The following is a 26585-nucleotide window of genomic DNA, read 5'->3' as shown; positions in this document are numbered from 1 at the left end:
CTTAAATGTATTAGGCTTAGACTTGTGTGTTTTGTTTTATTTTGCTTGGTAACTTACTTTGTTCTCTGTGTTATTACTTGAAATCACTTAAGTTCTACTTTTATACTTAATAAAATCACCTTTTGTTTATTAATGAACCCAGAGTAAGTGATTAATACCTGGGGGAAACAAACAGCTGTGCATATCTCTCATCCGTGTTATAGAGGTGGACAATTTATGAGTTTACCATTTATAAGCTTTATGCAGAGTAAAACGGATTTATTTGGGGTTTGGAGCCCATTGGGAGCTGGGTGTCTGGGTGCTGGAGAAAGGAGTACTTGCTGAGTGGTTTTCAGTTAAAGCCTGCAGCTTTGGGAATGTGGTTTAGACTCTAGGTCTGTGTTGGAGCAGAGTAGCATGTCTGGCTCAACAAGACAGAATCTGGATTCCCAAGCTGGCAGGGAAAATGGGTTCAGAGGTAGTTTCAGCACATCAGGTGACAGTCCCAAGGGGGTCCTTGTGACCAAACTTGTCACAATAGGGTATTATTATTATGCACGGGTCTTCCTTTTACAATGTGTGGGACCTGTGTGGTTTTAAGTCCCAAAGAGGAAATTTGAAGCTATGCTTAAAAGTTCCTGGGAAAAAGGCTAGAACGTGCCCATTTATAACGTGAGCTCAGTTCAACTTGTTATTAGTTGCCAATATCTGTAATACAGAAGGGAAAACCTGAAGTTAAGAAGCAGCTGGCCCAAGCAGGTTAAACTCATCCCAGAGACTCAAACCGACCAACTCCAAACCTCACCAGCTCAGAAATCAAACGCCCTCTAAGCAGTGTTTTCATTTTATTTCCCAGACTGTGCTTTCATCTCAGATCTCTACCATTTTCATTGCTAACCACATAAAACCTCGAACCACGTGGGTCTAGTTTCCAAACATTAAACCACACCTTTACTGAAACATGCTCTATGGTGTCCTTTCTGTGCTCAGCACAGCTTACGGGTACCACATGATTGACATTGTCAGCTACCTCCGGGTTTCTTCTTTCCACTTCAAGCATTGCAGCTCAGATAAGCTTTACAAAAAGCACGATATGTATCCCAAGACAGCTATAGGCACTACAGAGTATGTTGGTTTCAGTACAGTCCACTAAGCATCCGAAGAAGTGGTTTTTTACCCACGAAAGCTTATGCCCAAATAAAGCTGTCTTTAAGGTGCCACCAGATCCCTTGTTGTTTTTAAGTTTACTTTGGTTTTTCCCATATGAAATCCCAAAATAAATCCTTTCAGGACCCACGTGTCCTCTGGTTAGCCCATGCTCCTCTTACTGTATAGAATGCCAGCTCTAAAGGCTGCCTGCCTGTGGAGTCCATGCATTCACATCCCCTCAGTGATAACTTTCCTGTTGTCTATAAATCTGAAGAACCAAGAGAGAACAGCCTTGTATAATAATTCAGAGGTAGCCATGCAGGTGGGTTTGCTGCTTAAGTCTTAGCTGGCTAGTCAGAAGAATCAGTGTTTTAGCAGAAAACTCATGGATTTTCTGCTCTGCTTGGACACTGAACCATCCATTCTGCATCCTGTCTGTCTCCCAGCAGAGCATCTGTGTTATGAATATACATGGTTATGCATAGGAGTGCATCTCAGGAGATTTATGTAGTCTTCTCAGGCAGTTCCTTGGTTGTGCTCAAGGGCTGTGGCTCATCACTCTTGCTGTGGGTCGGAGGAGGGGGCCATGTGGTTTTCTGATGAAGATGGCTGGAAATAGAAATCAGATTTTACAAAGGTGTGGGAGAAGAACACACATGGCAACTTAATATAAAAACAGGATTCTATGTTAAAGAAAGGGATGATTTATGAAAAATATAAAGGTCACATGTTCTGCAGGACTATTTAATTGCCCCGTAAAATGTGCCAGTGCATCTGTTTTGCACACACTCAACAGAGGTGCTTGGAGATTTTTAGGATTCAGTTGAGATGGCCAGATAAAGCTTTAGCCTGAGACAATGAAGCATACATTATTATGGTCTCAAAAATTAGGCCCTAATTCAGCAAAGCACGTAAGCATATGTTTAACTTTAAAGCATGAGAGTGTTCCCACTGAAGGGTGTAAGTGATCTGTAGAACTGGTACCTAAATACAACCCATGTGGATTGTACTCTGCTGAGTGATAGCTGGAGTGCATCAGAATTAAATGTGTGTGTTTATATATGTAGTTCTTGGAGCAAGTAATATTCACACCCTCAGCAGGGCTCTATTCATATTGAAGACCCATATAGTCACCTAGGAAGATGTCAATCAGACAAGCCCTGGAGCCAGAAGAAAGGCAGGCCATAAAAAACACAACAGGAACTGGCACTAGAATTTGCCCTGCTCCCTGCTGAAACTCCCTTGCAGGACAAATGGCTTGCCTCGGAAGGCACTCGTTTCCCTGACGTCAGTATTCTCTGAAAGCTGGGTCTCTATAGTACGGAAGAAGGAATATGGCCCCTCTCACCTCTGCTGTCTCTGTGTTTTCTTTATTGACACATCTGTGCCAGTCCATGGACCCCCTGATGTCTACCTATTCCTGTTCTAGTGCATGGGTTCTCTGCTCGTACTTTCAACAGCCAGTCCTATACCAGCACTCCTTGCCTAGTGACTTGGCATTGCTATGCTGCCCACTGGCTCCCTAGAACATAACTTTGATATGGAATATACTTAAGACATGTGATATAAAATCCAGGAGCTGACTACTGCACAGGCTGTAATGGATTGTAATTAAGCTGATCTAGTGTTTCAGACTGAACGAGATCAGGAGACGAGATTTGGATGAAGCAGATCTACGTTTCAGAGTGTGAGTGAGTGAGCTGTTGCGTTCTATTTCAGGAAGGTGTACGAGGTGTTGCCGCTTTTCTGGATGAAAACGACAAAGGGATACAAAATGAGCCGTGTCTTTAAAAGAAGCTTTTTAATCTTTATAACCAGGAAGATCTCAACAATCTACCACAACTGTATGTGGACAGTGTTCTTCTGAAAGCTGAGATGTTTGCAAATACCTCCACCAAAACTAAGCAGAAATGAGAGGCCCAAGCAGACCTGACACTTACTCCTTGTAGTTTAGGCATCCCTCCTCAGTCAGGCACTCATCCCAGTTGTATGGCAATACTGCAGACCCAGGAACACAGCCACCGGTTAACAAAGGGTCAGAAAACATCATTATTTGTTCCTTAACAGCAAGGTACAATGCAACCAGCACTGGGAGCACAGTAACTGCATAAAGTATATACCTACCCTGCTCGCTGGAAATGGTTCGGGACCATTATCTAAGTTCAGAATTGCTAGGCAAGACAGTTAACTTAAACTCCCACACACTGAAGTTTGAATCCCGTAGCCTGACTTACACCCACTTACCCAGAAGCAGGGGGTCTAAGCTGATAGAACTTCATGCCAAGAACATCTTGCACCTTTCTGTTAGCTGCTTTTCCTGCTAAACTCCTTTTTCCTGGTTCCTCCGTAGGAGTTACACCAAGCTAGACTCCCTCCCCTCCAACTCCATAGGTCAAAATCAGAGATGATCCATATGGAGAGTGAGATGTAAATGAATTGCCCATCAGTAAGCAGGTGTAAATCTAAGTAAGTTTAAGGGAAACTAAACTGGTTTAACAGGTAAGGGGGGAAAGTGTAAATTATACCAACAATAAGTCCCCTAAATCTAGACTTTCTTCACTTCAGACTCCCGTCTGAATTTGGGCCTCTACAGCTGCCTCATCACTGAGAAGGCTTATACAAAATTTACCATCCTTTGTCATGTCAGTGAGGATGGGCTCCAACAATTCTTTAGCTTCTGATATCAACAGGTCCAGGAGATCTGGAGATGGAAGAGACGCATCCGAGATTGCTTCTGTTTTATCCTCCTCTGTCCGACTGTTGACTCTTAAAAATAAAAGCAGATGTGTCAATCGTACCAGAATAAAATGAGCATCACAGCAAAAGGTCTGACTAGCAACTCATGAGAGAACCCCCCACTAAATTACAACGTACTGTGTATTTCATCTCATGCTGCCAGTAACACAGGAGTTTCTCTCTTTTAGATGTATTGGCGTTGTGGTGATGTAATTAGTTAATGCAAGGACACTGTTAAAGAGTTTCAAACAATATCATGACCTTGGAAACACAAAAACAGCCATGCTGGGTCAGATCAATGGTCCATCTAGCTCAGTATTCTGGCTTCCAACAGTGGCCAGTGCCAGATGCTTCACACGGAATGAACTGATAGGGGCAATTATCGAGAGTTCCACCCCTGTCATCCAGTCCCAGCTTCTAGCAGTGAGAAGTTTGGGGACATCCAGAGCAGGGGGTGGCATCCCTGACTATATTGGCTAATAGTCATTGATGCCATCTAGCCTTCATGAACTTATTCATTTCTTTTTTGAACCTCATTATACTTTTGTCCTTCACAACATCCCCTGGCAATGAGTTCCACAGGCTGACTGTGCATTGTGTGAAGAAGTACTTCCTTATGTTTGTTTTAAGCTTGCTGCCTATTAATTTCATTGGGTGACTCTTGTTCTTGTGTTATGTGAAGAGGTAAATAACACTTCCCTATTGACTTTCTCCATGCCATCCATGATTTTATAGGCTTGTATCATATCCCCCATCAATCGTCTCTAATTTAAGCTGAACAGTCCCAGTCTGTTAAATTTCACCTCATATGGAAGCTGTTCCATACCCCTAATCACTTTTGTTGCCCTTCTCAGCACCTTTTCCAATTCTAACATATCTTTTTTGAGATGGGATGACCAGAACTGCACACAGTATTCAAGGGGTTACTCCTGGGGGGATTCTGCATGACTGTGTGCCTGCAGAAAATCCGCCCCCCTGCCCCCCCGGATTTTCTATGTTTCCCTGCAGAAAATGTCAGGGAAGCAAAGGGAAGCCACACGGGAGGGAGGTAGAGCAGGGGGAAGGGAGGGGGCAGGGGGCAACCAGGGGCACACAGGGTTAAATATGCCACTGCCGCGCCCCCCCCCCCCTTCTGCAAGAGCAGAGCCGCCCAGCTGAAGGAGTCTGTCTCAGCTCTGCTGACTCTGCAGCTGAACACCGCCTCCTGGGTCCCAGTGCCAGTCATTCTCCCCTTCTGTGTGCAGGGAGCTTTCCTGTTTTCTACTCTGTGCAACAGGGAGTGTTCGGTTAGGGGAGTGGGGGAAATGAGGGAAGAGGCAGTGGGGAAAGAAGGACGGGTGGAATAGGATGGGGGAGGAGAACGTGGGAGTGAGGGGAGGGGGAGGGGGATGGAGAAGAAAAGGGGATAGGGGAATCGCGGGGGGAAGCAGGATCCTGGCATGCGGCATCCCCTCGGCAGCAGCTGGGGTTCCCCTGTTAAGAAGGTCCATCAACCCCTCACCCCGACAAGCCCTACCTCCCTACACCTGGACCCCTCTGATAAGCACCCCACACCCAGACCCCCACCCCACTGTTCCCTAACCAGCTGCACCTGGACCACCATCCCATCGACCTCCACTCCCCCAGCACCCCAACTGAGCCCCCACACCCAACCCCTCCCCTGAGACACCCCTGAGCCCCAACCACCTTCACCTGGATCCCCTGCTGAGTTCCATTTCCCCTGCACCCGGAACCCTCCAACAAGCCAGATCCAGATCTCCCACTGAGCTGCCCGCACCCAGATTGCCCCACACAGAAACCTCTCACACACACACCCGGATCCTCCCACACTAAGCCCCTCTGCACTTGGATCCTACTGGGCTGAGCCTGCTCACCCACACCAGATGCACCTGGCGCAGATGGGCAGGACCCCGGGGTGTTTCTGGGGCAGGCCCAGCTCTTGCACTGTGTCAGGGTCAGGTGCAGCCTCACTGCCAAGTCGCTGTACTGGGGAATGTGGGGACTTCAGGGTGATCTCCCACCTCAATGCAGTCAGTGCTCCCCATTGCCATGCTGGAGCCATATTTATTTATTGACAAATAAAATTTGCAGAATTTTAAAATATTGTGTGCAGAATTTTAATTTTTTGGCGCAGAATTCCCTCAGGAGTAAAGGTGTGGCTGTGCCATGGCTTTATAAAGTAGTATTACGATATTCTCCGTTTTATTATCTATCCCTTTCCCAGTGGTTCCTAACATTCTGTTTGCCTTTTTGGGTATGTCTACAGTACAATTAGATACCTGCGGCTGGCCTGTGCCAGCTGAGTTAGGCTCATGAGGCTCAGGCTAAGGGGCTGCTTAACTGCGGTGTGGACATTTGGGCTCAGGCTGCAGCCCAAGTTTGGGTCCCTCCCCACTTCGCAGGATCCTAGAGTCTGGCTTCAGCCCAAGCCCAGACATCTACACCTCAACTGAACAGACCGTTAGACCAAGCCCTGGGAGCATGGCCCAGCTGTGGGTTTTTAACTGCAGTGTAGACATACCTTTTGACTGCTGCTGCACACTGAGCAAATGTTTTCAGAGAACTAGCCACAATGACTCCAGGATCTCTTTCCTGAGTGATAACAGGTAATTTAGAGCCCATAATTTTGTATGTATAGTTGGCTTCGAATTATTTGAAATTGAAATCTACCATCCTCCTGTCACGCATACTGGTGTATTATTATAAGGTTGCTCATTAGCCCTGGAATGCTGATTTTTTTTAAACAATAACAAATCAGATTTCTGATTCATTTGTTTTGGACATCAGTGCAAAGAATGATATGGGTTTTTCCAACAAATATTAAAAAAAGATATGTTCAATTTGTAGGGTAGGGCTACAAACCTTAACAATGTCCCTGTAACCTTTACAGAGTTAGAGATACACCTCAGTTCATTTGCCAGACCCTCATCAGCAAAGATGAATAAGAGACAGCATAACTCCCAATTTCAGTAACAGAGGATAAAAATGGAGATGGGCCCAAAACCAAACACAGGCTAGTCTTAGGCAAGTTTTGCAGAGCTAGGATCTGCAAGTCAGACGTAATCTGCTCAAGACCTCTGAAAATCAGGCCACTTATTTAGGTACCTAAGCCTAGGCAACCACTCTTTTGCCTAAATAACTTAATCAAGGTCACTCAGAAAGAGTTTGGAACAGAACCCAGATCTCCTGAGGCCCAGTCTGGTATTTTAACCACAAGACTATCCTATTCCATCTGTTTCAGTCACCAAGTGACTGTATTTACTCAATACCTTTGTTTACCCAGATGAGAAGCAACAGCAGCAGCTGACACCCTGATACCTTTGTTACTAGATGAGGAGTAACAGCAGAAACTGACACCCTGTAAACCAGGGGCGGGCAAACTTTTTGGCCTGAGGGCTGCATCAGGTTTCAGAAATTGTATGGAGGGCCGGCTAGGGGAAGCTGCGCCTCCCCAGAAAGGCAGGTGTGGCCCGGCCCCTGACCCCTATCCGATCCCCCTGCTTCTTGCCCCTGATGGCCCCCTGGGACTCCTGCCCCATCCAACCCCCCCGTTCCCTGACCACCCCCAACTGCCCCCCTGCCACCCAGTCCAACCCCCTTCTCCTTCCAGACTGCCCCCCCGGGACCCCTGCCCCATCCAACCACCCCTTCTCCCTGTCCCCTGACCGCCCCCGGAACCCCCACCTGACTGCACCAGCCACCCCTCCAACCCCTCATCTCATTCCTTACTGAACCCCTTCCCCATCCACCCCCCCTGTTCCCTGACCACCCCCTGCCACCCCATCCAACCCCCCTCTCCTTCCTGACTGCCACCCCCCCGGGACCTCTGCCCCATCCAACCACCCCTTCTCCCTGACCACTCCTGGATCCCTTGCCCCCATTCAACCCCCCTGTTCCCTGCCCTCTGACCGCCCCGACCCCTATCCACACCCCTGGCCCCTGCCCACCCCCCGAACTCCCCTGCCCTCCATCCAATCCCCCTCCTCTGCTCCCTGCCCCTTTACTATGCCGCCCAGAGCACCAGGACAGGCAGCTGCACCGCCTGGCTGGAGCCAGCCATGCACTGAGCAGCACAGAACACTGAGTCAGGCCAAGTTCTGCAGCTGCGCTGCCCCCGGAGCTCATCACCCCACCGCTGTGGCACAGTGAGCTGAGGCTGCAGGGGGAGGGAGAACAGCAGGGGAGGGGCCAGGGGCGAGCCTCCCGGGCCAGGAGCTCAGGGGCTGGGTAGAACAGTCCAACATAGTTTGCCCACTTCTCCTGTAAACACATCAGCCAGACAAAGATCAAAACACGGTCGTTTTATGCACACATTCAAATTCTCAGAAGCCTTTCCCCACCTTGTCTCATCTGGTAGCTGGCTGGGCGTGCTCAGGACCCCGTGAACATTCTGTGGGGGGAAAAAGAAGATCTCAAACTTACAGGACTGACAAATTCCAGAGAACAAACCCCATGCATTTTTGCTGAGGCTCAGATTTAGTATGACAGTAATGAGCTTCTGTTTATTCACTGCCCTTGAAGCTAATATCTCAAGGCCTTTTGCAACAGAAGCAAAACTCGTACCCTATGCAAATATACAGACATAATGTAAATTAATACAGACACTAAAATATATCAGATGCAAGGTTAAAAACCCACTCTTAAAGAATAGTTTTTCAGGCTGCACTTCAGAATGCCCACTATCCCCATTATTCACACTCTGTGCCTTGGTCCTGCTCTTGAATGAATGCCCACTCATGGATGGAGCCACTAACGTGCACAGAAAGAGAATTCCCAAAAAGCAGTAAGTAATATATATGAGGAAGGCATTCTGAGCTGCTGGTATGTCCCTCCAAGTTCAGTGATGTTTGTGCAATCCACCCACTTGGAGTTCACCAGATCCTGGAACTCTGGACTGAGCCTCTAAGGGGTACTAATTACTCTGCAGACTGTAATAATCATGGTGTCCAGGGCTCTCTGATTCCATTTCAAACATGCTTGGAGTCACAGGTGGGGATGGAATGGACTAAACTCCTGCTGAGGCCAATAGAGAGGCTTCTGTGTGGTGTGATCTGGACAAGCATTTTGCTGGGCCAGTGACACTCTGGGGCGCCTCAGCCTCTCAGCGTCAGGGGACAGCCTGACTTAGTGAGAGACAAAGAAACTAGCTTTGTTTCAGTTTTGAGCTTTGCTAGCTGAGCAAGAAGCAGAACAGCTCAGGGAGCCTGATTCACGAGAGCCAGACAAGAACTCCACAGTACTCCAGCCCATGGAGCCAGGAGAGGGGCAAAGACATTGTAAGAGAATCCTTTGATTTGTTTAAGCCAGCCAACATTCACAGCACTGCAGCACCTGTCTCTAGACTTATCCCCGGCATCTCAAATTCCTGGGAAGGTGCCAGGGAGGACACTGGACAATTTGTTGAGTGTTAGTACTTATTAGTTAACCCTAAGTCTTTGCTTTCCAGATCCTATATTCCTGCTCCCAGTAAAGTCCCCCTTTGTTATGTAGTTATTGTTAGGAGCATCAATTCTTTGCTGGGCTTTGTGCTGATGTACTTTGTGTCTTGTGGATGAGGTTTTATGCTCCTTGCCAGCAATGGTTAACATGATTCAGTTTTCCCAAGCGACGGCACCTCTCATGTCTCGGGCACCGCAAAGTAACCTTGGCTGAAGGCACCAGACATCACAAAAAAGAAGCCAGGGCCCAACCCATTCAAGAAGAGGGATAAGCCACTCCAAGCAGCAAGGAAGAGGCAAAGTCAAACCAGTACTTACATACTCCAATATCTAGCATCAATGTCTATATAAGCCACTATCTACAGCTGTAGCTCTATAGCCCTATAGAAGTCTAATTTCCTCCTTCTTCAGCACAACTGATATAGAATCTGCTTTTCCTTTCATTTTACTGTTTCCTCAAATGGAATGATTCCCACTGACTTCAATGGACTTTGGTCAGGCTTGTAGCAGGTATGCTGAGTCAAAGACAGCTCCCTCGGTGCTGGCCAGTGTCCCAAGTACATCACATTGCCATTTCAATGCACATTTAGAATGTCAGATTTCTACATGCCATGACAGTGGAGGAAGAGCAAATGAAACAGAGAAAGACATTTTAGGCATGAGTCTAGAGCAGACCTCTGGAAAAGTGTTGGGGGAACAAAATTGATTTTCCAGTTGACATATGACATGTGGTAAGAAAAATGACTAGTCAGCTATCAGAAGATAAGGTTAAAATAATACCTAACACATAGACTAGATTGTAGGTCACAGGCCAATGGCAAAATTCCAGAACCAGGACACAGCCCGAGTAGCTGGGCTGCATCTTGTGGAAAACCGCAGGAGCTGGAGAGGTAAGAATTCCCTCTTACTGCCGTGTGGAACAGCACAAAGATACAGCTACAGTCAGTGCTGCAGCATCCTTCACAACTCCCTTGTTCCTCCTCCATGGGGGACAATGGCAGGTAGATCCACCAGCCCTGTTCTGCCCCACGATGGCATCCCAGCATTCCTCTGTGGGGTGGATGCAGAGAGCCTGCAAGAAGGAAACTCCATGGTGCTCAGGGTGTGGACTTCCTGTGTGGGTTCCCCAGATCTTGTCCCCCTTTCCACAGCAGAACTGCATTGGTTCCACAGGGTCAGTGTTCACTACTGCAGGAAGGGAGGGATAATTTGGCCTCTAGTGTCTACTATACAAAGGCCTTCTGGATTGAGTCACACCTAGTTATTCTAGGACTTGGATCTGTAAAATGTAGCCTGTGTGTGTTCTTACAGCACCTAATACGATGGGCCCTGATTGAAGCCTTTGGGTGCTACTGTCAGATAAGAGGAGTTTACTTTCCTGTAACTGGAGGTTTTTCGGGATATGTGGTTCCTATATGTATTTCCATGGAGGGTTTACACATGCACACCATGTGCCCAGAGTCAGAGAATCTGAAAGTAGTGTCCGTTGATCTGAGCAGGAACCCTGGCTCGCTTCATGGTTTCACTGAGTCTCCAGTTCCTTCTCCACAGCGAACCAAACAGATCCATAACAAGGGAAGGAGGACAGGAAGTGGAATACAGTTAGGGACCACACATATTAAAGAACCTCCAGTTACAGGTAAGCAACCACCAGTTCTTCTTGGAATGATGGTCCCTACTGTGTTCCCCTGAGGATGATTAACAAGCAATACCTAAGCCAGAGGAGGGTGTAAGGATGAAGATGGAATGGTCATGCGGAGGACTGCTGTGCCAAAGGAAGCATCTGCCACCGAGTCCTGTATTAAGGCATAGCACGTGGTAAAGGTGTGCACAGAACCCCACATGGCTACTTTACAAAGCAGCCTGTCCTGGAGGGAGGCCAGGATCAAAGCCTGGGCTCTTGTGGAATGAGCCCACACCCCAGGGGAGTTAGACCAGACAGTTGGTAGCAAAGTGTAATGCAACCTGAAATTCACTTGGAGAGTCTCTGGGTGGAGACTGCCTGCTTTCTGCTACAGGAACAAACAGTCTGGGGGACTTCCTGATGAGTCTTGTCCTCTGCAGGTAGAAGGCTAAGGCCCGTCAGATGTCTTCAGAGTGGAGTCATCATTCCTCCGTAGATGCATGTGGCTTCAGAAAAAATAAGATAAGGCTCTGTCTACACTAGCACTCTTGTCAATAAAACTTTTGTCGGTCAGGGGTGTGAAAAAACACCCCTCGACAAACATAAGTTTCACCGACAAAAGCGCCAGTGTGGACAGTGCTATGTTGGTGGGAGACGCTCTCCTGCCAGAATAGCTACTGCCACTTGATTGAGGGTGGTTTAATTATGCCAGCAGGAGAGCAGACATGGAGCGGCTACATGGGAGACCTTACAGCAGCGCAGATGCAGTGGTACAGATGTGCCGCTGTAAGGTCAGTAGTGTAGAGAAAGCCTAAGTAACTGGATTAATGTGAAAGTGGGAGATTACCTTTGACAAGAATTTGGGATGCAGGTGCAGGGAGACTCTATCTTCATGGGAAAGTGGGTCTGCCATCATGGCTCTGAGTTCACCGACTCTTCTCGCAGAAGTGATAACATAACGGAAGGCAGCTTTCACGGAGAAGGGCATAGAGCAGGGATGGGCAAACTTTTCGGCCCAAGAACCACATCTGGGTATGGAAATTGTATGGCAGGCCATGAATGCTAACGAAATTGGAGTTGAGGTGCGGGAGGGGGTGAGGGCTCTGGCTGGGGGTGCAGGCTCTGGAGTGCAGCTGGGGGTGAGTGGTTTGGGGTGCAGGACGGTGCTCTGGGCTGGGACTGAGGGGTTCAGGGGGGGATCAGGGCTGGGGCAGGGGGCTGGGGTGTGGGAAGAGGTCATGGGTGCGGGCTCCGGGTGGCACTTACCTCAAGTAGCTCCCGGAAGCAGTGACATGTCCCTCCTCTGGCAGAGGTGAGGCCAGGAAGCTCTGGGCGCTGCCTTGTCCACAGGCACCACCTCTGCAGCTCCTAGAAGCACTGTCATCCCCCCTCCAGCTCCTATGTGGAGGTGCGGCCAGGCAGCTCTGAACAATGCCCCATCCACAGGTGCTGCTCCTACAGCTCCCATTGGCCATGGCGGGGGCAGCGTGCGGAGCCCCTTGGCTTCCCCTACGTGTAGGAGCTGGAGGAGGGACATACCACTGCTTACAGGAACTGCACAGAGCCATGGTATGCGTGGAGCGGGGCAAGCCCCCGACTACGCTCACCAAAAGGAGCTCAAGGGCCGGATTAAAACATCAGACGGGCCAGATGCAGCCCACAGGCCGCAGTTTGCCCACTCTTGACATAGAGCATGATGCCAATGCTTCAAAGGGTGCTTTCGTTAGTACGGATAGAACTAGGTTCAGGTCCCACTGGGGAGCAATGGGTTGGATGGTGGGAAGGTTCTGATGAGGCCCTTCCAAAACCTTCATGCTAGCGGGTATGTAAAGACAGAGTGCCCTTCTCCTTGGGGGCCGGGGGAATGTACTAAATCGCCACTAGGTGGACTTTCAGAGTTGAGGGTGAGACACAGTGCCTTCAAAGACAGGAGATAGTCCAGGAGGAGGGGGATCCTGATTCTGGTGAAATTCCCTTTTGTTAGGCCCAGGAGGCAAAGTGTTTCCACTTGGCCCAGTAATAGTATCTAGTAGATTCTTTCCTGCTGCTGGAAAGCATGTCTTACATGGCTGAGGAACAAGTCCGTTCTAGAGCAGATGCCCATCCAAATACCATGCTATGAGATGGAGGACCTGTGAACTGGGGTGTCTGATCTCACCGTTGTACTGTGTCAGCAGACTGGAGAAGGTGGGGATAGGAATTGGTGGACGGGTTGACATACGAAGGAGGCTGGGAAAATAGAACTGTCTGGGCCAGTAGAGGGCGATCAGAATGACAGCTGCACTGTCTCGCCTGATCTTGTGGAGTACTCAAGGTAAGAGTGGTAGAGGAGGGAAGGCATACTGTAGTTGCTTTGGTCTGACCAGGAGAGTATGAAAGCATCACTCTGAGAGTGGCAGCTGAGACATCCCCTGGAGCAGTACTTGTTGCATTTGCTGTTTATGTGGGAGGTGAAAAGGTCTCTGGTTTGCATCCCCCATCAGCTGCAGATGTTGTGAACTACTGAGCCACGGAGTTCCCACTTGTGGTCCATTGCAAAATGCCTGCTGAGAAAGTTAGCAATCACTTTCGGTGTCCCTGGGAGACAGGCTGCGGAAAAGAGGATTTGGTGGGTGATGCACCAATTCCAGAGATGGACTGCTTCTGCACATAAAGGGGTTGATCTGATACCCCCTTTTGTTGATGGAGAAAACAGTGATGGTGTTGTCTGACATGCTAAGAACCTGACAGGAATGGATGAGTGGGAGAAAGCCTTAATATGCTTTCCTTACAGCTCAGAGTTCCAGGATGTTGATGTGCATCTTGGATTTCCAAGGAGTCCACGTTCCCTGTGTCACATGATCATCCACGTGTGCTCCCCAGCCTATGAGGGATATATCAGTGATGATCGTCTTATCTGGGGAGGAAGGGAACCCCTATGCAGACATGATGTGGGTCTGTCCACCCCTGGAAAGGTGAGAGAACCTTGTGGGGAACTGTCAGCATGAGGTCCATGGCATGACAGTTGAGAGAGTAAACTGGAGGCAGCAAAGATGGAGTCAAGTGAAGGCGGTGACATGTGCACATGCACAAGCCATGTGGCCAAAGAGTGACAGGCAAGTCCTGGCTGGCACATACGGATGGTTGACAATGAGAGTTCTGAGATCTCACAGTGTCTGGAACCTGTCCTTTGGTAGCTAGGCCTGTGCTGTTACTGAGCTGATGGTGGCCCCTATAAAGTCCAGGTATTGTATGGAGCCAAAGGTCGATTTTGACATTGATACTGACCTGAGGGACGAAAGAAGGCCAAGCAACGTTGAAGTTGAAACTTGGGCTTTGTGCCTGGACTATGTGGCTGAGAGCCAGTCATTGAGATATGGAACTACCAAGACTCAATAACATCTGACATAGGCTGCTATGACAGAGAAAACCTTGGTGAAGACTTTGGGAATGGTGGGGATTATTCTAAAGGGGAGCAGCCTGTATTGGAAATGGTGGTTGCCAACTGTCAATCTCAGGAAGCGCCCATGGGCTGGATGGATATTGATGTTAAAATAAGCATCTTGCATATCGAGAGTCATATAACGCAAGCCTCTTTCTACGGATGAGATGATCGCTGCCAACATGACCATTTGAAACGGGCTTGCGAATGAAGCAGCTGAGATATTGGAGGTCCAGGATTGGTCTCCATCCGCCTTTCTTCTTGGGTATCAGGAAGTAAGTTGACTAGAACCCTGTCCCTTGATATTCTGGGGGAATGCATTCTACCGCTCCCCACTGTAGTAGGGGGTTCACCTCTTGGGTGAGGATGCTGTCGTGAAAGTAGTCCCTGAGGAAGGATTAAGAGTGGGGATTTAGTGGAGGCAGCATGATGAATTCGATCATACAGCCATGGTGGATGATATTCAGCACCCATTTGTCCATTGTTATTGCACTCTGAGCTTGGAAGAAGAGAGCTAGATGACCCTCGAAGAGGGTAGGGTGATCGTGAGGTGGTAGGCAAAGTGGTTGACAGCTCTTGAGATTGACTCAGAAATGTCTTTAGCCAGAGGTGGAAGCTGTGAGGTAGAGGGTGGGATCTCTTGGGTTTCTGTCATTTTCCTGGTGGCCTGTAAGATCTCTGATAGTAAAACTCAGGGGACCTGTAGCGATGTGTGGGTGGCAGGCGGTGGAACTTACGCTTTGGGGCAGGCGAGTAAATGCCTGGTGAGCGAAGGGTGATTCTGGAGTCCTTGGGGGTATGTATGGAATCATCCATCTTTTGATTAAGGCAAGATGGGATTCATCGAAGAGGAGGTCTGCAACAGTGTTTTGCACCTCCGAAGGGAAACCGGAAGAGTGAAACCAAGATTCCTGATGCACAACTTTGTTCGTAGCCAGTGCGCGGGAAGAAGTATCGGCCGCATCCACCACCAACTGGAGCTCTGTTCTGCCCACCAGCTTCCCTTTCTAAATCTCCTGGAAACAGATCCGATTCAGTTGTGCAAGTCCATCAGCAAATTCCTCCAGTTTGCTGTAATTCAGGAAGTCATATTTGGCTAGTTACGCCTGATAGTTCAAAATCCTGAATTGGAGACTGGCTGAGGAAAAGACTTTACTCCCCAAAAGATCCAAACATTTGCCTTCCTTGTTGGATGGTGTGGAGCACGGGCATTGTTGTCTGGCTCATTCAGTCATTGCTTGGACCACCAGGAAGATTGGGGAGGGTGAGGGAGGATGGTTGGATGTGAGAAAAGAAACTCAGACCCCTTAGCCAGAACATAGTAGACTTTTTCTGCCCCTTTCGGGGTAAGCGGGCACATGGCTGCTGTGTTCCATACTGTCCTGGCCAGTTCAAGAATGGCATCATTAATAGGCAACGTGACTCTAGTTGGTGCTGGGTATCCTGGATTTCCTCTAGGGGAACGTGGAGTTCCCCCATGACTCTGCACTGTAGCTCTTGGAACTGCCTAAAGTTGTGTGGAGGTGAAGGGGATGCTGTAATCCTTGCCTCCTCAGGAGAAGAGGAAGGAAATCTCGCCAGGCTCAGGGGTTCCTCCTCCAGCAACAGATCCAAGTGCCTTCTAGAAGGGGCCCTCAATGGGGAGACAGATGAAAGCTCCATTGTGGATTGGGAAGGTTCTGAGGGGGGGGTATTAGGACCAGGGTCCCAATAAGGCCAGAAGGCTGGATCCAGAGGGTATTGAGGTAGTCCCCTTGGCATGGGGAACCAGTGGCTCCATGGTGGTTGGAGTAGAGGGTGTTGCCAAGATTGGGATAGCCTTTCTGAGTACATGTACAGTTGGTACAACATCGACGGTCCCTCTCCGGCATACAACTTATCAGAGGATGAGAAGGTGGGCTCCAGTTCCATTGGTGATACCGTCAGAGCCAGTGAAAGTATGTAGACCGTCGGAGCGGGAGGCGAGGGGTCTCACAGTGGTGGTATATCATGAGTGGGGAAAATAGTCTCTCTAAAAGTATTGGGTCCCAACAAGCATGGTGAACCCAGTTCCATTATGGCGAAGACATCCTGGGCTCAAACACTGTTCTCAATTTCCCTGGTGTTAGAGGTATCCTTTCTTTATTCGGAACTGGTTGTCGTGCTGCAGATTTCCCCAGAGTGGGCAGATCCTGCATCTTTGGGAGCACCGATGTTGACAGTCCCTGTGGTCTAGTGCTCAGGACTGCTGGATCACCTGCTTGTGGGACTTTTTGTTGTGTGGTTTACAGCATACTTTCTCCCTGGCTCAAACTCATGGAAGGACTATCCACTTTCTTCGTTTTTTTGGAAGACTTATTCCAATGCTTACAGATATGGCTTCTTTACCTCCCAACTGGGCCCCAGCATGGGTTCTATGGTGGGTGTACCGCTGGTGCCAGATTTGGGTTTGGCAGCAGGAGGCACACTCCCGGCAGTTTCAGGCCAATAATATGGGGGGGTCAGTCCCTTGGCCTAGATCCAAGAGAGGCCTCATGGCAACTTTCATGAGGTATTTCCAGAGGCGGGAGCCAGCCTTCTTGGGTACGGATGGGGAAGGACTGGCAGATAGTACACCTGGATGCACTGTGAGCTTCCCCCAAACATTAGAGGCAGCGTTGGTGTTTGTCACTAACCAAAAGGGAACGTTGGCAGGAGGCACAGAGTTTGAAGCCCAGTGTTCTGCACGTAGTCTAGTACCTGCTCATTGGTACAGTGGATAGGAAGGAGCGGGTAGAGAAACAAACCCCTGATTGATCTACGTTGCTCACTAAAACAATGTTAAAACAGCTAAAAAGTTCTATAAAACTCTAAAATTCTAAAAACTATTTACAATGTATATAAAGGTGCATAAGAGATGAAGGCACAGAATTTTTAGCAGTGGTGAGAACAAACTGGAGATGTGGTCCCCACCCTTTATCACCTTGGATGAAACCACAAGGCGAGCCTGGGCACATGCCCAGACCAACAGACGCCACCTTCACATTCTCCAACTCGGGACACATGGTGCACATGCTAAACCCTCAGTGGAATACAACAGGGACCATCAGAATTCTGGGCCTAGTCTCTGGGTTTCTTGAGGGTTGCATACGAGTAAAAGAGGGCAGATTTTAGTCCCTTAGGTATACTGAGCTCCCACACATGTAAGTTCTAGGGAGGTTTGTACTGAGTAGGTTCTCCTGACACTAACAGAGGGCATCTTTCCAGGATCCAATGGAAGAATAAAGGATCTAACATCTAGAACAGGAAGTGGTTTTGACTGCCATGGTAACAGAAGGCAGAGTAAACCAGCTAAGTACGGCTCCCATAGACAGTGGCCACATTTCAATACTTCACCTGCACAAACAGGAGCAGCTTCCTGTTGCAGATTTCCAAGCGCTTCCGCATGACTTCAGATTTCTGCAACTGGCCATCTGCTAGGGACAGCCGTCTTTTCAGCTCCAGAATGTCTCCCTGAGGTGGAAAGAAGGAGGTGGGAAGAGAAGGGAGTTAGCGTCGACCCACTTTAAGCACTTGGAGGCACCAACTTAACAACAGGCTTGAAAACAGAAGCACACGGACGGCAGCTAGGTCCTCAGTGATGATAGAACTTCCCACAGAGTGGCAGCAGGGCTACATTCATTCCAGTACTGTTCTCAGGGCTGCTTGGAAAAAGACAGGGGCATGAACATGCTATAGGCTCCCACAGCTGCGACAAACGGGCCCAATTACAGGACAGAAAGGGAAGATGCACCTTTAAATTCCATTGGACTATGAGAGAGACTTTTTGCAGGGGCAGAGTAAGTAGAAATAATGTACTTAATTAAAATACAAGGACTGCCCTTCCTAAGTAGGAGCAGCTGGCAAAGACACATCTCACATCTACTGGCCTGCCCCTTAATTTGCCTTAGTGTGGTCTCAGTCTGAGACCTGGCTCCCATGTGGCTCTCTCCGTTACTCATGATAGTTATGATCAGCTGGGTAGTAGACCCTACATTGAACCACCTGGGGGCTGGGCACTCTTAATGGAAGGCCCCCATTCCAGAATCTGCTCCCCATGCTAGCCCACTAACACTGTCATTGACCTTCAGGTCTGGTACAAGACACATCTCTCTTCTGAGGTTTTTGCCTGAGTTTGGAGCTTAGGGATGGAGGGTGGGGTGAGATTCTCAGCTAGTGCACATGCAGCGTCAGTGGAGCAATGATTAACAGAGGAGCTAGCCTGGGTATTAATTGTTGTGGAGGATGCCTTTTCTTTTGATCTGGTCACTGGAGATCATATTAAATATCAACATGAGCTTTGGGACTCTACCAGCCTCCGTTTTACAAATTACAATAAATCTATCAATTACATTTTGCTTCAAAAGTAAGAGCCAGAGGCTTTTCCAGCTGGTCCATTGAGTCCCCAGCCATCCCCTCCTGGGCCATGGGGGTACATTACCTCTGCTTCGGAGACATGCTTTGTTTTCTTCCCTACTAGCTGAGTTTTCAGCTCAGTAATTTCAGCCTCTAGCAGGTGGATCACTTCCTCATAGTCCTGCTCTGCACTGTGGGCTTGCTGCTGCACCACCTCCGCCACCTGCAGCTTGCTGTGCAGGGTCCGGTTCTCAGACAGAAAGTCCAGCGCCTTCTGGAATTGGCAGGGAGTTTGTTAACACAGCTTCCCCACCAGCCACCGATATATCAACCCATCAGTGTTCCTGGAGCTGCTCATAGTAAAGCTGCTGCTGTTCTTCCCATGGTACCATGCAGAAAATCTTCATCTATTATGAATATTTTTCCTTTGCAACTTCCATGTCATTGTGGCAAAGGGCTGGAACCCACACACGTATGAACCTCCCAGGGTATGTCTATACTGCAATAAAGGAGTTGCAGCATGGCTGCGGCTGGACCAGGTCACCAGATCCATCTCTAGGGCTTGGACTGCAGGGCTAAAAGTTGCCATGTAGATGTTGAGTCAATGAAGTCCAGGACCTCCATGGTAGCATTCTCTGAAATGCTTCCAGTTCCACATGCAGGGCCAGTTAGACAGGCAGAACTGCAGGGTCCCAATGCGTGGATGAGATGATGATGTAGGGAGGAGGGGGTTAGATTTATTACGAACTGGGGAAACTTTTAGGAAAGGGGAAGTCTATACAGGAAGGATGGGCTCCACCTAAACCAAAATGGAACCAGATTGCTGGCACTTAAAATTAAAAAGGTCATAGAGCAGTTTTTAAACTAAGGGCTGGGGGAAAGCTGATAGGTGCGGAGGAGCATGTGGTTCAGACAGAGACATCCCTTAGGGAGGATCTATTAATGGAGATTCTCTATATCCTAGTAAGGAGGAGAGGATGAAAAATGATAAAATACGGGTAGGATCTGATGAGAAGCTGTCAAATGAAAGAGTCCCATTCAATTACATCATGTAATGGGAAATAGCTAAAAAGTGACAAGTTTTTAAAGTTCTTATATACCAATGCTAGAAGTCTAAATAATAAGATAAGTGAACTAGAATGCCTCGTATTGAATGAGGATATTGACATAATAGACATCACAGAAACGTGATGGAATGAGGACAATCAATGGGACACAGTAATACGAGGGTATAAAATATATCAGAAGGACAGAACAAGTCGTGCTGGTGGGGGAGTGGCACTATGTGTGACAGAAAGCGTAGAATCAAATGAAGTAAAAATCTTAAATGAACCAAATGGTACCACAGAATCTCTATGGATAGTAATTCCGTGCTCTAATAATAAGAATACAGCAGTAGAGATATATTACCAACCACGTGACCAGGATAGTGATAGTGACTGTGAAATGCTCAGAGAGATTAGAGAGGCTATAAAAATAAAAACTTCAGTAATAATGGGGGATTTCAACTATCCCCCTATTGACTGGGTACATGTCACCTTAGGATGGGATGCAAGTTAAAGTTTCTTGACACCTTAAATGACTGCTTCTTGGGGCAGCTAGTCCTGGAACCCAAAAGAGGAGAGGGAATTTTTGATTTAGTCCTAAGTGGAGCATAGGAGCAAGTTCAAGAGGTGAATATAGCTGGACCACTTGGTAATAGTGACCATAATATAATTAAATTTAACATCCCTGTGGTGGGGAAAACACCTCAGCAGCCCAATACTATAGCATTTAATTTCAGAAAGGTGAACTACACAAAAATGAGGAAGTTAGTGAAACATAAATTAAAGGTACAGCGCCAAAAGTGAAATCCCTGCAAGATGCATGGAAACTTTTTAAAGACACCAAAATAGAGGTTCAACTTAAATGTATACCCCAAATTAAAAAATATAGTAAGAGAACAAAAAAAGTGCCACTGTGGATAAACAATAAAGGAAATGAAGCAGTGAGAGGCATAAAAGCATCCCTGAAAAAGTGGAAGTTAAATCCTATTGAGGAAAATGGAAAGGAACATAAACTCTGGCGAATGAAGTGTACAAATATAATTAGAAAGACCAAAAAAGAATTTGAAGAACAACTAGCTAAAGACTCAAAAAGTAATAGCAAAATTTTGTTTTAAGTACATCAGAAGCAGGAAGCCTGCAAAACACCTAGGGGGCCACTGGATGGTCGAGATGCTAAAGGAGCACTCAAGGACGATAAGGCCACTGCGGAGAAACTAAATGAATTCTTTGCATCGGTCTTCATGGCTAAGGATGTGAGGGAAATTCCCAAACCTGAGCCATTCTTTTTAAGTAACAAATCTGAGGAACTGACCCAGACTGAGGTGTCATTGGAGGAGGTTTTGGAACAAACTGATAAACTAAACAGTAATAAGTCACCAGGACCAGATGGATTCACTCCATAGTTCTGAAGACACTCAAATGTGAAATCGCAGAACTACTAACTGTGGTTTGTAACCTATCATTTAAATCAGCTTCTGTACCAAATGTCTGGAGGATAGCGACTGTGATACCAATTTTTAAAAGGGGCTCCAGAGGTGATCTCAGCAATTATAGGCTGTTAAGCCTGATTTAAGTACCGGGCAAACTGGTTGAAACTATAGTAAAGAAAAAAATTGTCAGACACATAGATGACATCACTTGTAGGGGAAAAGTCAACATGGTTTTTGTAAAGGGAAATCATGCCTCACCAATCTACTAGAATTCTTTGAGGGGGTCAACAAGCATGTGGACAAGGGGGATCCAGTGGATATAGTGTACTTAGATTTTCAAAATCCTATTACAACGTCCCTCACTAAAGTCTCTTAAGCAAAGTAAGCTGTCATGGGATAAGCGGCAAGGTCCTCTCATGGACTGATAACTGGTTAAAAGATAGGAAACAAAGGATAGGATTAAATGGTCAGTTTTCAGAATGGAGAGAGGTAAATAGTGGTGTCCCCCAGGGGTCTGTATTGGGACTAATCCTATTCAACATATTCACAAATGATCTGGAAAAAGGGATAAACAGTGAGGTGGCAAAATTTGCAGATGATACAAAACTACTCAAGATGGTTAAGTCACAAGTAGACTGTGAAGAGCTACAAAAGGATCTCTCAAAACTGGGTAACTGGGCAATAAAATGGCAAGTGAAATTCTATGTTGATAAATGCAAAGTAATGCACATTGGAAAGCATAATCCCAACTATACATATACAATTATGGGATCTAAATTAGCTGTTACCACTCAAGATAGAGATCTTGGAGTCACTGCAGATAGTTCTCTGAAAACATCCACTCAATGTGCAGCATCAGTCAAAAAAAGGGAATAGAATGTTGGGAATCATTAAGAAAGGGATAGATAATAAGACAGAAAATATCATATTGTCTCTACATAAATCCATGGTACGCCCACATCTTGAATACTGCATGCAGATGTGGTCACCCCATCTCAAAAAAAGATATATTGGAATTGGAAAAGGTTCAGAAAAGGACAAAAAAAAAGATTAGGGGTATGGAACGGCTGCCATATGAGGACAGATTAATAAAACTGGGACTTTTCAGCTTGGAAAAGAGACAACTAAGGGGGGATATGACACAGGTCTATAAAATCATGACCAGTGTGGAGAAAGTAAATAAAGAAGTGTTATTTACTCCTTCTCATAACACAAGTAACTAGGGATCATCAAATGAAATTAATAGGTAGCAGGTTTAAAACAAACAAAAGGAAGTATTTTTTCATACAATGCACAGTCAACTTGTAGAACTCATTGCCAGAGGATGTTCTGAAGGCCAAGGCTATAACAGGGTTCAAAAAAGAACTAGATAAGTTCATGGAGGATAAGTCCATCAGTGGCTATTAGCCAGGATGGGCAGGAATGGTGTTCCTAGCCTCTGTTTGCCAGAAGCTGGGAATGGGTGACAGGGGTGGATCACTTGATGATTATCTGTTCTGTTCATTCCCTCTGAGGCACCTGGCATTGGCCACTGTTGGAAGACAGGATACTGCGCTAGATGTACCTTTGGTCTGACCCCGTGTGGCCGTTCTTATGTACGTTTAGATTTGGGCATGAACCTGGCTCTGAAACCCCGCAAGGGGGATGGGTCTCAGAGCCCAGGCTCCAGCCCAAATGTCTACACTGTGAATTTTCAGGCCTTCAGCCCGAGCCTCAAGAGCCTGTCAATTGACCCAGACTCTGAGACTCGGTGTCGTGGGTTCTTTATTGCAGCGTAGACGTATCCCAGAGAACATTAAAACAGAGCCTGCCTATTGCACTTTGGCTAAGGTAATGGAAACAACAGGTGCAGGACACTTGAGGGTGTGATTTTGCCCCTACCCCTACCCCCGGCCATCCTGCCTGTAGAAGAGCACATCTGGGCCTGATTTCTGTGGGTGCAATTGCGTCCATGGAGCCAGGCTAGTGCCGCCACTGGACAATTCACAAGTAACCTCTAAACTAACCTGGTTCAGTCTCTGAAGTTCATATTCCATTGACTTCTTGCTGCTTTCCACCTCCTTCAGAAGAGACTAGGAGGAAGATTTTCACTTGGTCAGGCATCATGTTTGATAGCATATTCACTCAGATGAAAAGGCAACAATGGAACACTGATCACCTGGCTATCTCCTGAATAACGCAGGAAATAGGTCTTGAATTAATTCACTAGATGCAACTATGGACTTGCAGCTCTCCTTTACAACAGCCATATTTTTAGATGCACTCTTACTCTGCAATTGCCTTTCATTGGCTACAGCTTGTATGTATCTGAAAAATGCACCTTGTCACCATCATGCTTTTAATAGCTGAGCTGCCAATATTAGGTTATATCGGGAGGGTGGGGGGTGTATTTAGGTTTAATATGAGATGTGAATTACTTGTGTTATGTTTTGGATATTTTAAAAATGTTTATTTTCTTTTAGGGTTTTCCATTAAAAAAAAGAGTGACCATACCCTTTCAGCACATTAAACATTTTTTTAAGGAAAAAAAAACCGAAGAAAGAACAAAAATGAAGTCTCGATGAGAGGAAGCACAGTACACGTGTCTCCTCTGTAACAACGCGCATTGAACTAAACGCAAAATGGTGGTTGCCTCCAACAAATGCCTAGAAACGTAAAGGCGTGATACACACAGAAGACCTGCCTAATTGTCACATTGTTACATCCACTATATTTGAATCGTTATGGAAAAACATGCTCAAAAAATAAGCCTTACCTTCAGCCTTTGGACTTCCTGCCGCAGATCTGTTATTTCCAGTTGAAGCTGTTCCAGTTCCTCACCGTTGGTACAGCTGACGGAATCAAAAGACTGGAACACATTGGTGCACACAGTGAGTGAGTTCGGCCTATCTTTCACCATGAGCATGGGGTTACAACGCATGAATACTTTTGACATACCCCAACCAATCATTATTCAAAATAATTTTCAAAGACAGTTTGTGTTTTTACAAAACGACACAAGTGTCACAATAAATAATCTAATTGTGGTTTTGTATTCCATAGGAGTTCAGGCTGCACGCCATGAGACAGCTGGAACAATTGTAATTCTCACTGCGTTACTGAAGTGACAATAGCTGGAATGGATTCACCATGGCTAATTTTCCTTCTGTATCACCATCAAAGTGACATAAGATGGCCCCTTTAGGCAATGAAATATCTTGAATGGCTTTACTATGGTAATTTTTTTTCTTTTGTATGGCTAGAAAATTGACATCAGCAGCTTTCTTAAAACCATTACATAGGGTTTTTTTTTATTCATTAAGCATAGGAAATCAGGTCTTTTATGGGATTTCCTTTAAGCTTTATGATTAAGGGATGAAATTCTACCCTCTCTTTTCTATAACTAAAGCATAAGTGAAAGCTAGCCCATTTGTCTTTGCCTTGTCTGCCCTTTGGAGAAAGACAGCACTGTCGCGTTTTCTTCTACAGTTTACAGCTAGCATCCAGACCAAGAATTCAGGACACAGCTACTTGGTCCCAAATCATCTTATGGTATATACCTTTCTCTTACATCAGCTCACAGAAAGACCCAGAAGGTCTTTGATCTGAGAGGAGCTTTGGAACCAAGGCAGGGTGCAGTAGGCTAGGAAGAGAAGCAAGAAACAATATTTGGCTAAGGCTGACCAGAGAGTGAAAAGCAGATGTATCCAATAAACTGGCCACTTCATGCTGAGTGAAGAGCACAGAACTGGCGTCAAGTCCAGCCTCCTCCAGCTCATCTTGCAGCAGATCCCTGAGTGCTTGAAGAAAATCTATGAGGGAAAAAGAGAGTGAATAGTCACAGTATGAGGAGAGAGTGCCTGGAACTGAGTTTACACAGCCAACTTTCACAAAAGCCACAGATTATCTAGAAGAAGGTAACACATTTCATGTCCATCACTACAAACATTATAGCAAACCCAACCACAGCCAGCAGAGAGAAGGTTCTCTATCCCATCCCAAATCTCTGTATGTTGAATACATGGTCCGTATGCAGCATGCTTTTGCTAGCCATGGTTTAGAGACCTCTATCCAATTTTCTAGAAAACATTGCTTAGGATTAAAAAAAAAAACACAACCACCACCTAGCATTTTCATCAGAGAAACTACTTGGAAGCAATGCGGAACTTCAGTGAGGAGACAAAAGAGTTACATGACCAAACCTCATAAAGCAGGTTTGTCATTCTGTTTTTGCAGGTTCCCTTTGCCATTGCTGGTGAGCAGGCTGAAAGTTTGAGGAGAAGGGGCCTGTGCACTCCCTCTCTGTTACTCCCATTTTATATGTGGACCAGTCAGAGGCCTTTTTCTTGTGTGACCAGTTACTGAAAAAATAGCATCTGAACTAAAACCTGTCTGGGCACCAAACCATGGGGTTAGAAGGGATCGCAAGGGACATCTAGTCTAACTCCCTGCCAAGAAACAGGATTTGTCGTGTCTGTTTCTTTATTCTAGGTGGCATGTCTCATGTCCTAGAGCAGTCAATGGTGCTATACCAGGGATGAAATGTGCCTTCTGTCTCATATTGCACATAGCAGCACCCTGCTCACCTCCGTAGGCCACTGTTCCCTGCGAATCTGTGATCAGACTCTGCCGTAATTGCTTCTTCTTCTCCTCGGTCACATCCAGACCCAGATACTGCAGCACCTTTAAACAGAAGCAACAAGTCCACGGAATAACCCCCACAGGAATGCAAGTTTTCTGGAAAGAGTTGGAGGGAGGGCAGTCTGAGCTGGATTTATCATCAAGTTCATCATCATTCACACCGTAAACCTGACTTTTCAGGGGCAGGTCTGGCCTAGGTCTCCATGTCACCTCCTCATCTAGATCTGGAACCATGTTGCATCTCTTCTGATCTCTTCCCTTGAGCACTTCATATAGGGTATGGGACAGATCCTCAACTGATGTAAACTGTCATCGCTCCGGTGAAACCAATGGACAATTTCCACCAGCTGAGGCTGTGCTGCTAAGAGTTCACCTTCCTTTCAGGGCCCATTTATGCTCGCTCTCTCACTCCCCAGCATGAGTCTTCGGCATGGTTTAAGCGTGCAAACAATACAAGTCTCACTGCTTTTTTCTGCAGAAGGCATTTGTCATAATACTTTACACTTCCATAGCGCCTTCCAGTCAAAGAGCTAAGTTATTATTATTATTGTTTCTTTAATTTGTGTAGAAGACACAAACATTAATTAATCAAACCTCACTGCAGCAACACAAGACAAACAAATCCAAGTTATTTCTATTTTATACATGACAGGACTGAGGGACATGGAGACTAAGTGACTAATGCACGGTCCCATTCTGCAGCAAGTCAGCGACAGAGCCTAAATTAGAAGCCATGTATTGTCCCCTTCTCTAACCACTAGACATATGGGAAATTCTGGATTTTCTCCA

At 46.7% G+C, this 26585-nt stretch overlaps 1 protein-coding gene across 2 annotated transcripts in view; it reads right to left on the bottom strand.

Moving 5' to 3' along the window:
- Positions 1–811: 811 nt before the first annotated feature.
- Positions 812–26585, bottom strand: part of LOC115659231 (syntaxin-binding protein 4-like) — a 118258-nt gene continuing 92484 nt past the window's right edge. For both annotated transcript variants that reach the window (XM_030579150.1, XM_030579151.1), the window contains exons 13-22: positions 25742–25838; positions 24840–24967; positions 23932–24024; positions 23183–23248; positions 18786–18974; positions 17702–17818; positions 8205–8254; positions 3758–3894; positions 3069–3126; positions 812–1737 (exon numbers count right to left, since the gene is read on the bottom strand). In XM_030579150.1, coding sequence (XP_030435010.1) covers positions 1632–1737; positions 3069–3126; positions 3758–3894; positions 8205–8254; positions 17702–17818; positions 18786–18974; positions 23183–23248; positions 23932–24024; positions 24840–24967; positions 25742–25838 — 1041 coding nt within the window. In that variant the 3' untranslated portion in view covers positions 812–1631. The remainder of the gene's footprint in view (positions 1738–3068; positions 3127–3757; positions 3895–8204; positions 8255–17701; positions 17819–18785; positions 18975–23182; positions 23249–23931; positions 24025–24839; positions 24968–25741; positions 25839–26585) is intronic.

Source organism: Gopherus evgoodei, chromosome 10 (assembly GCF_007399415.2).
Source record: "Gopherus evgoodei ecotype Sinaloan lineage chromosome 10, rGopEvg1_v1.p, whole genome shotgun sequence".
Classification (NCBI taxonomy): Eukaryota; Metazoa; Chordata; order Testudines; family Testudinidae; genus Gopherus; species Gopherus evgoodei.
Note: the sequence above shows the minus strand (reverse complement) of the source record. Positions and strands in the feature narration are given on the sequence as shown.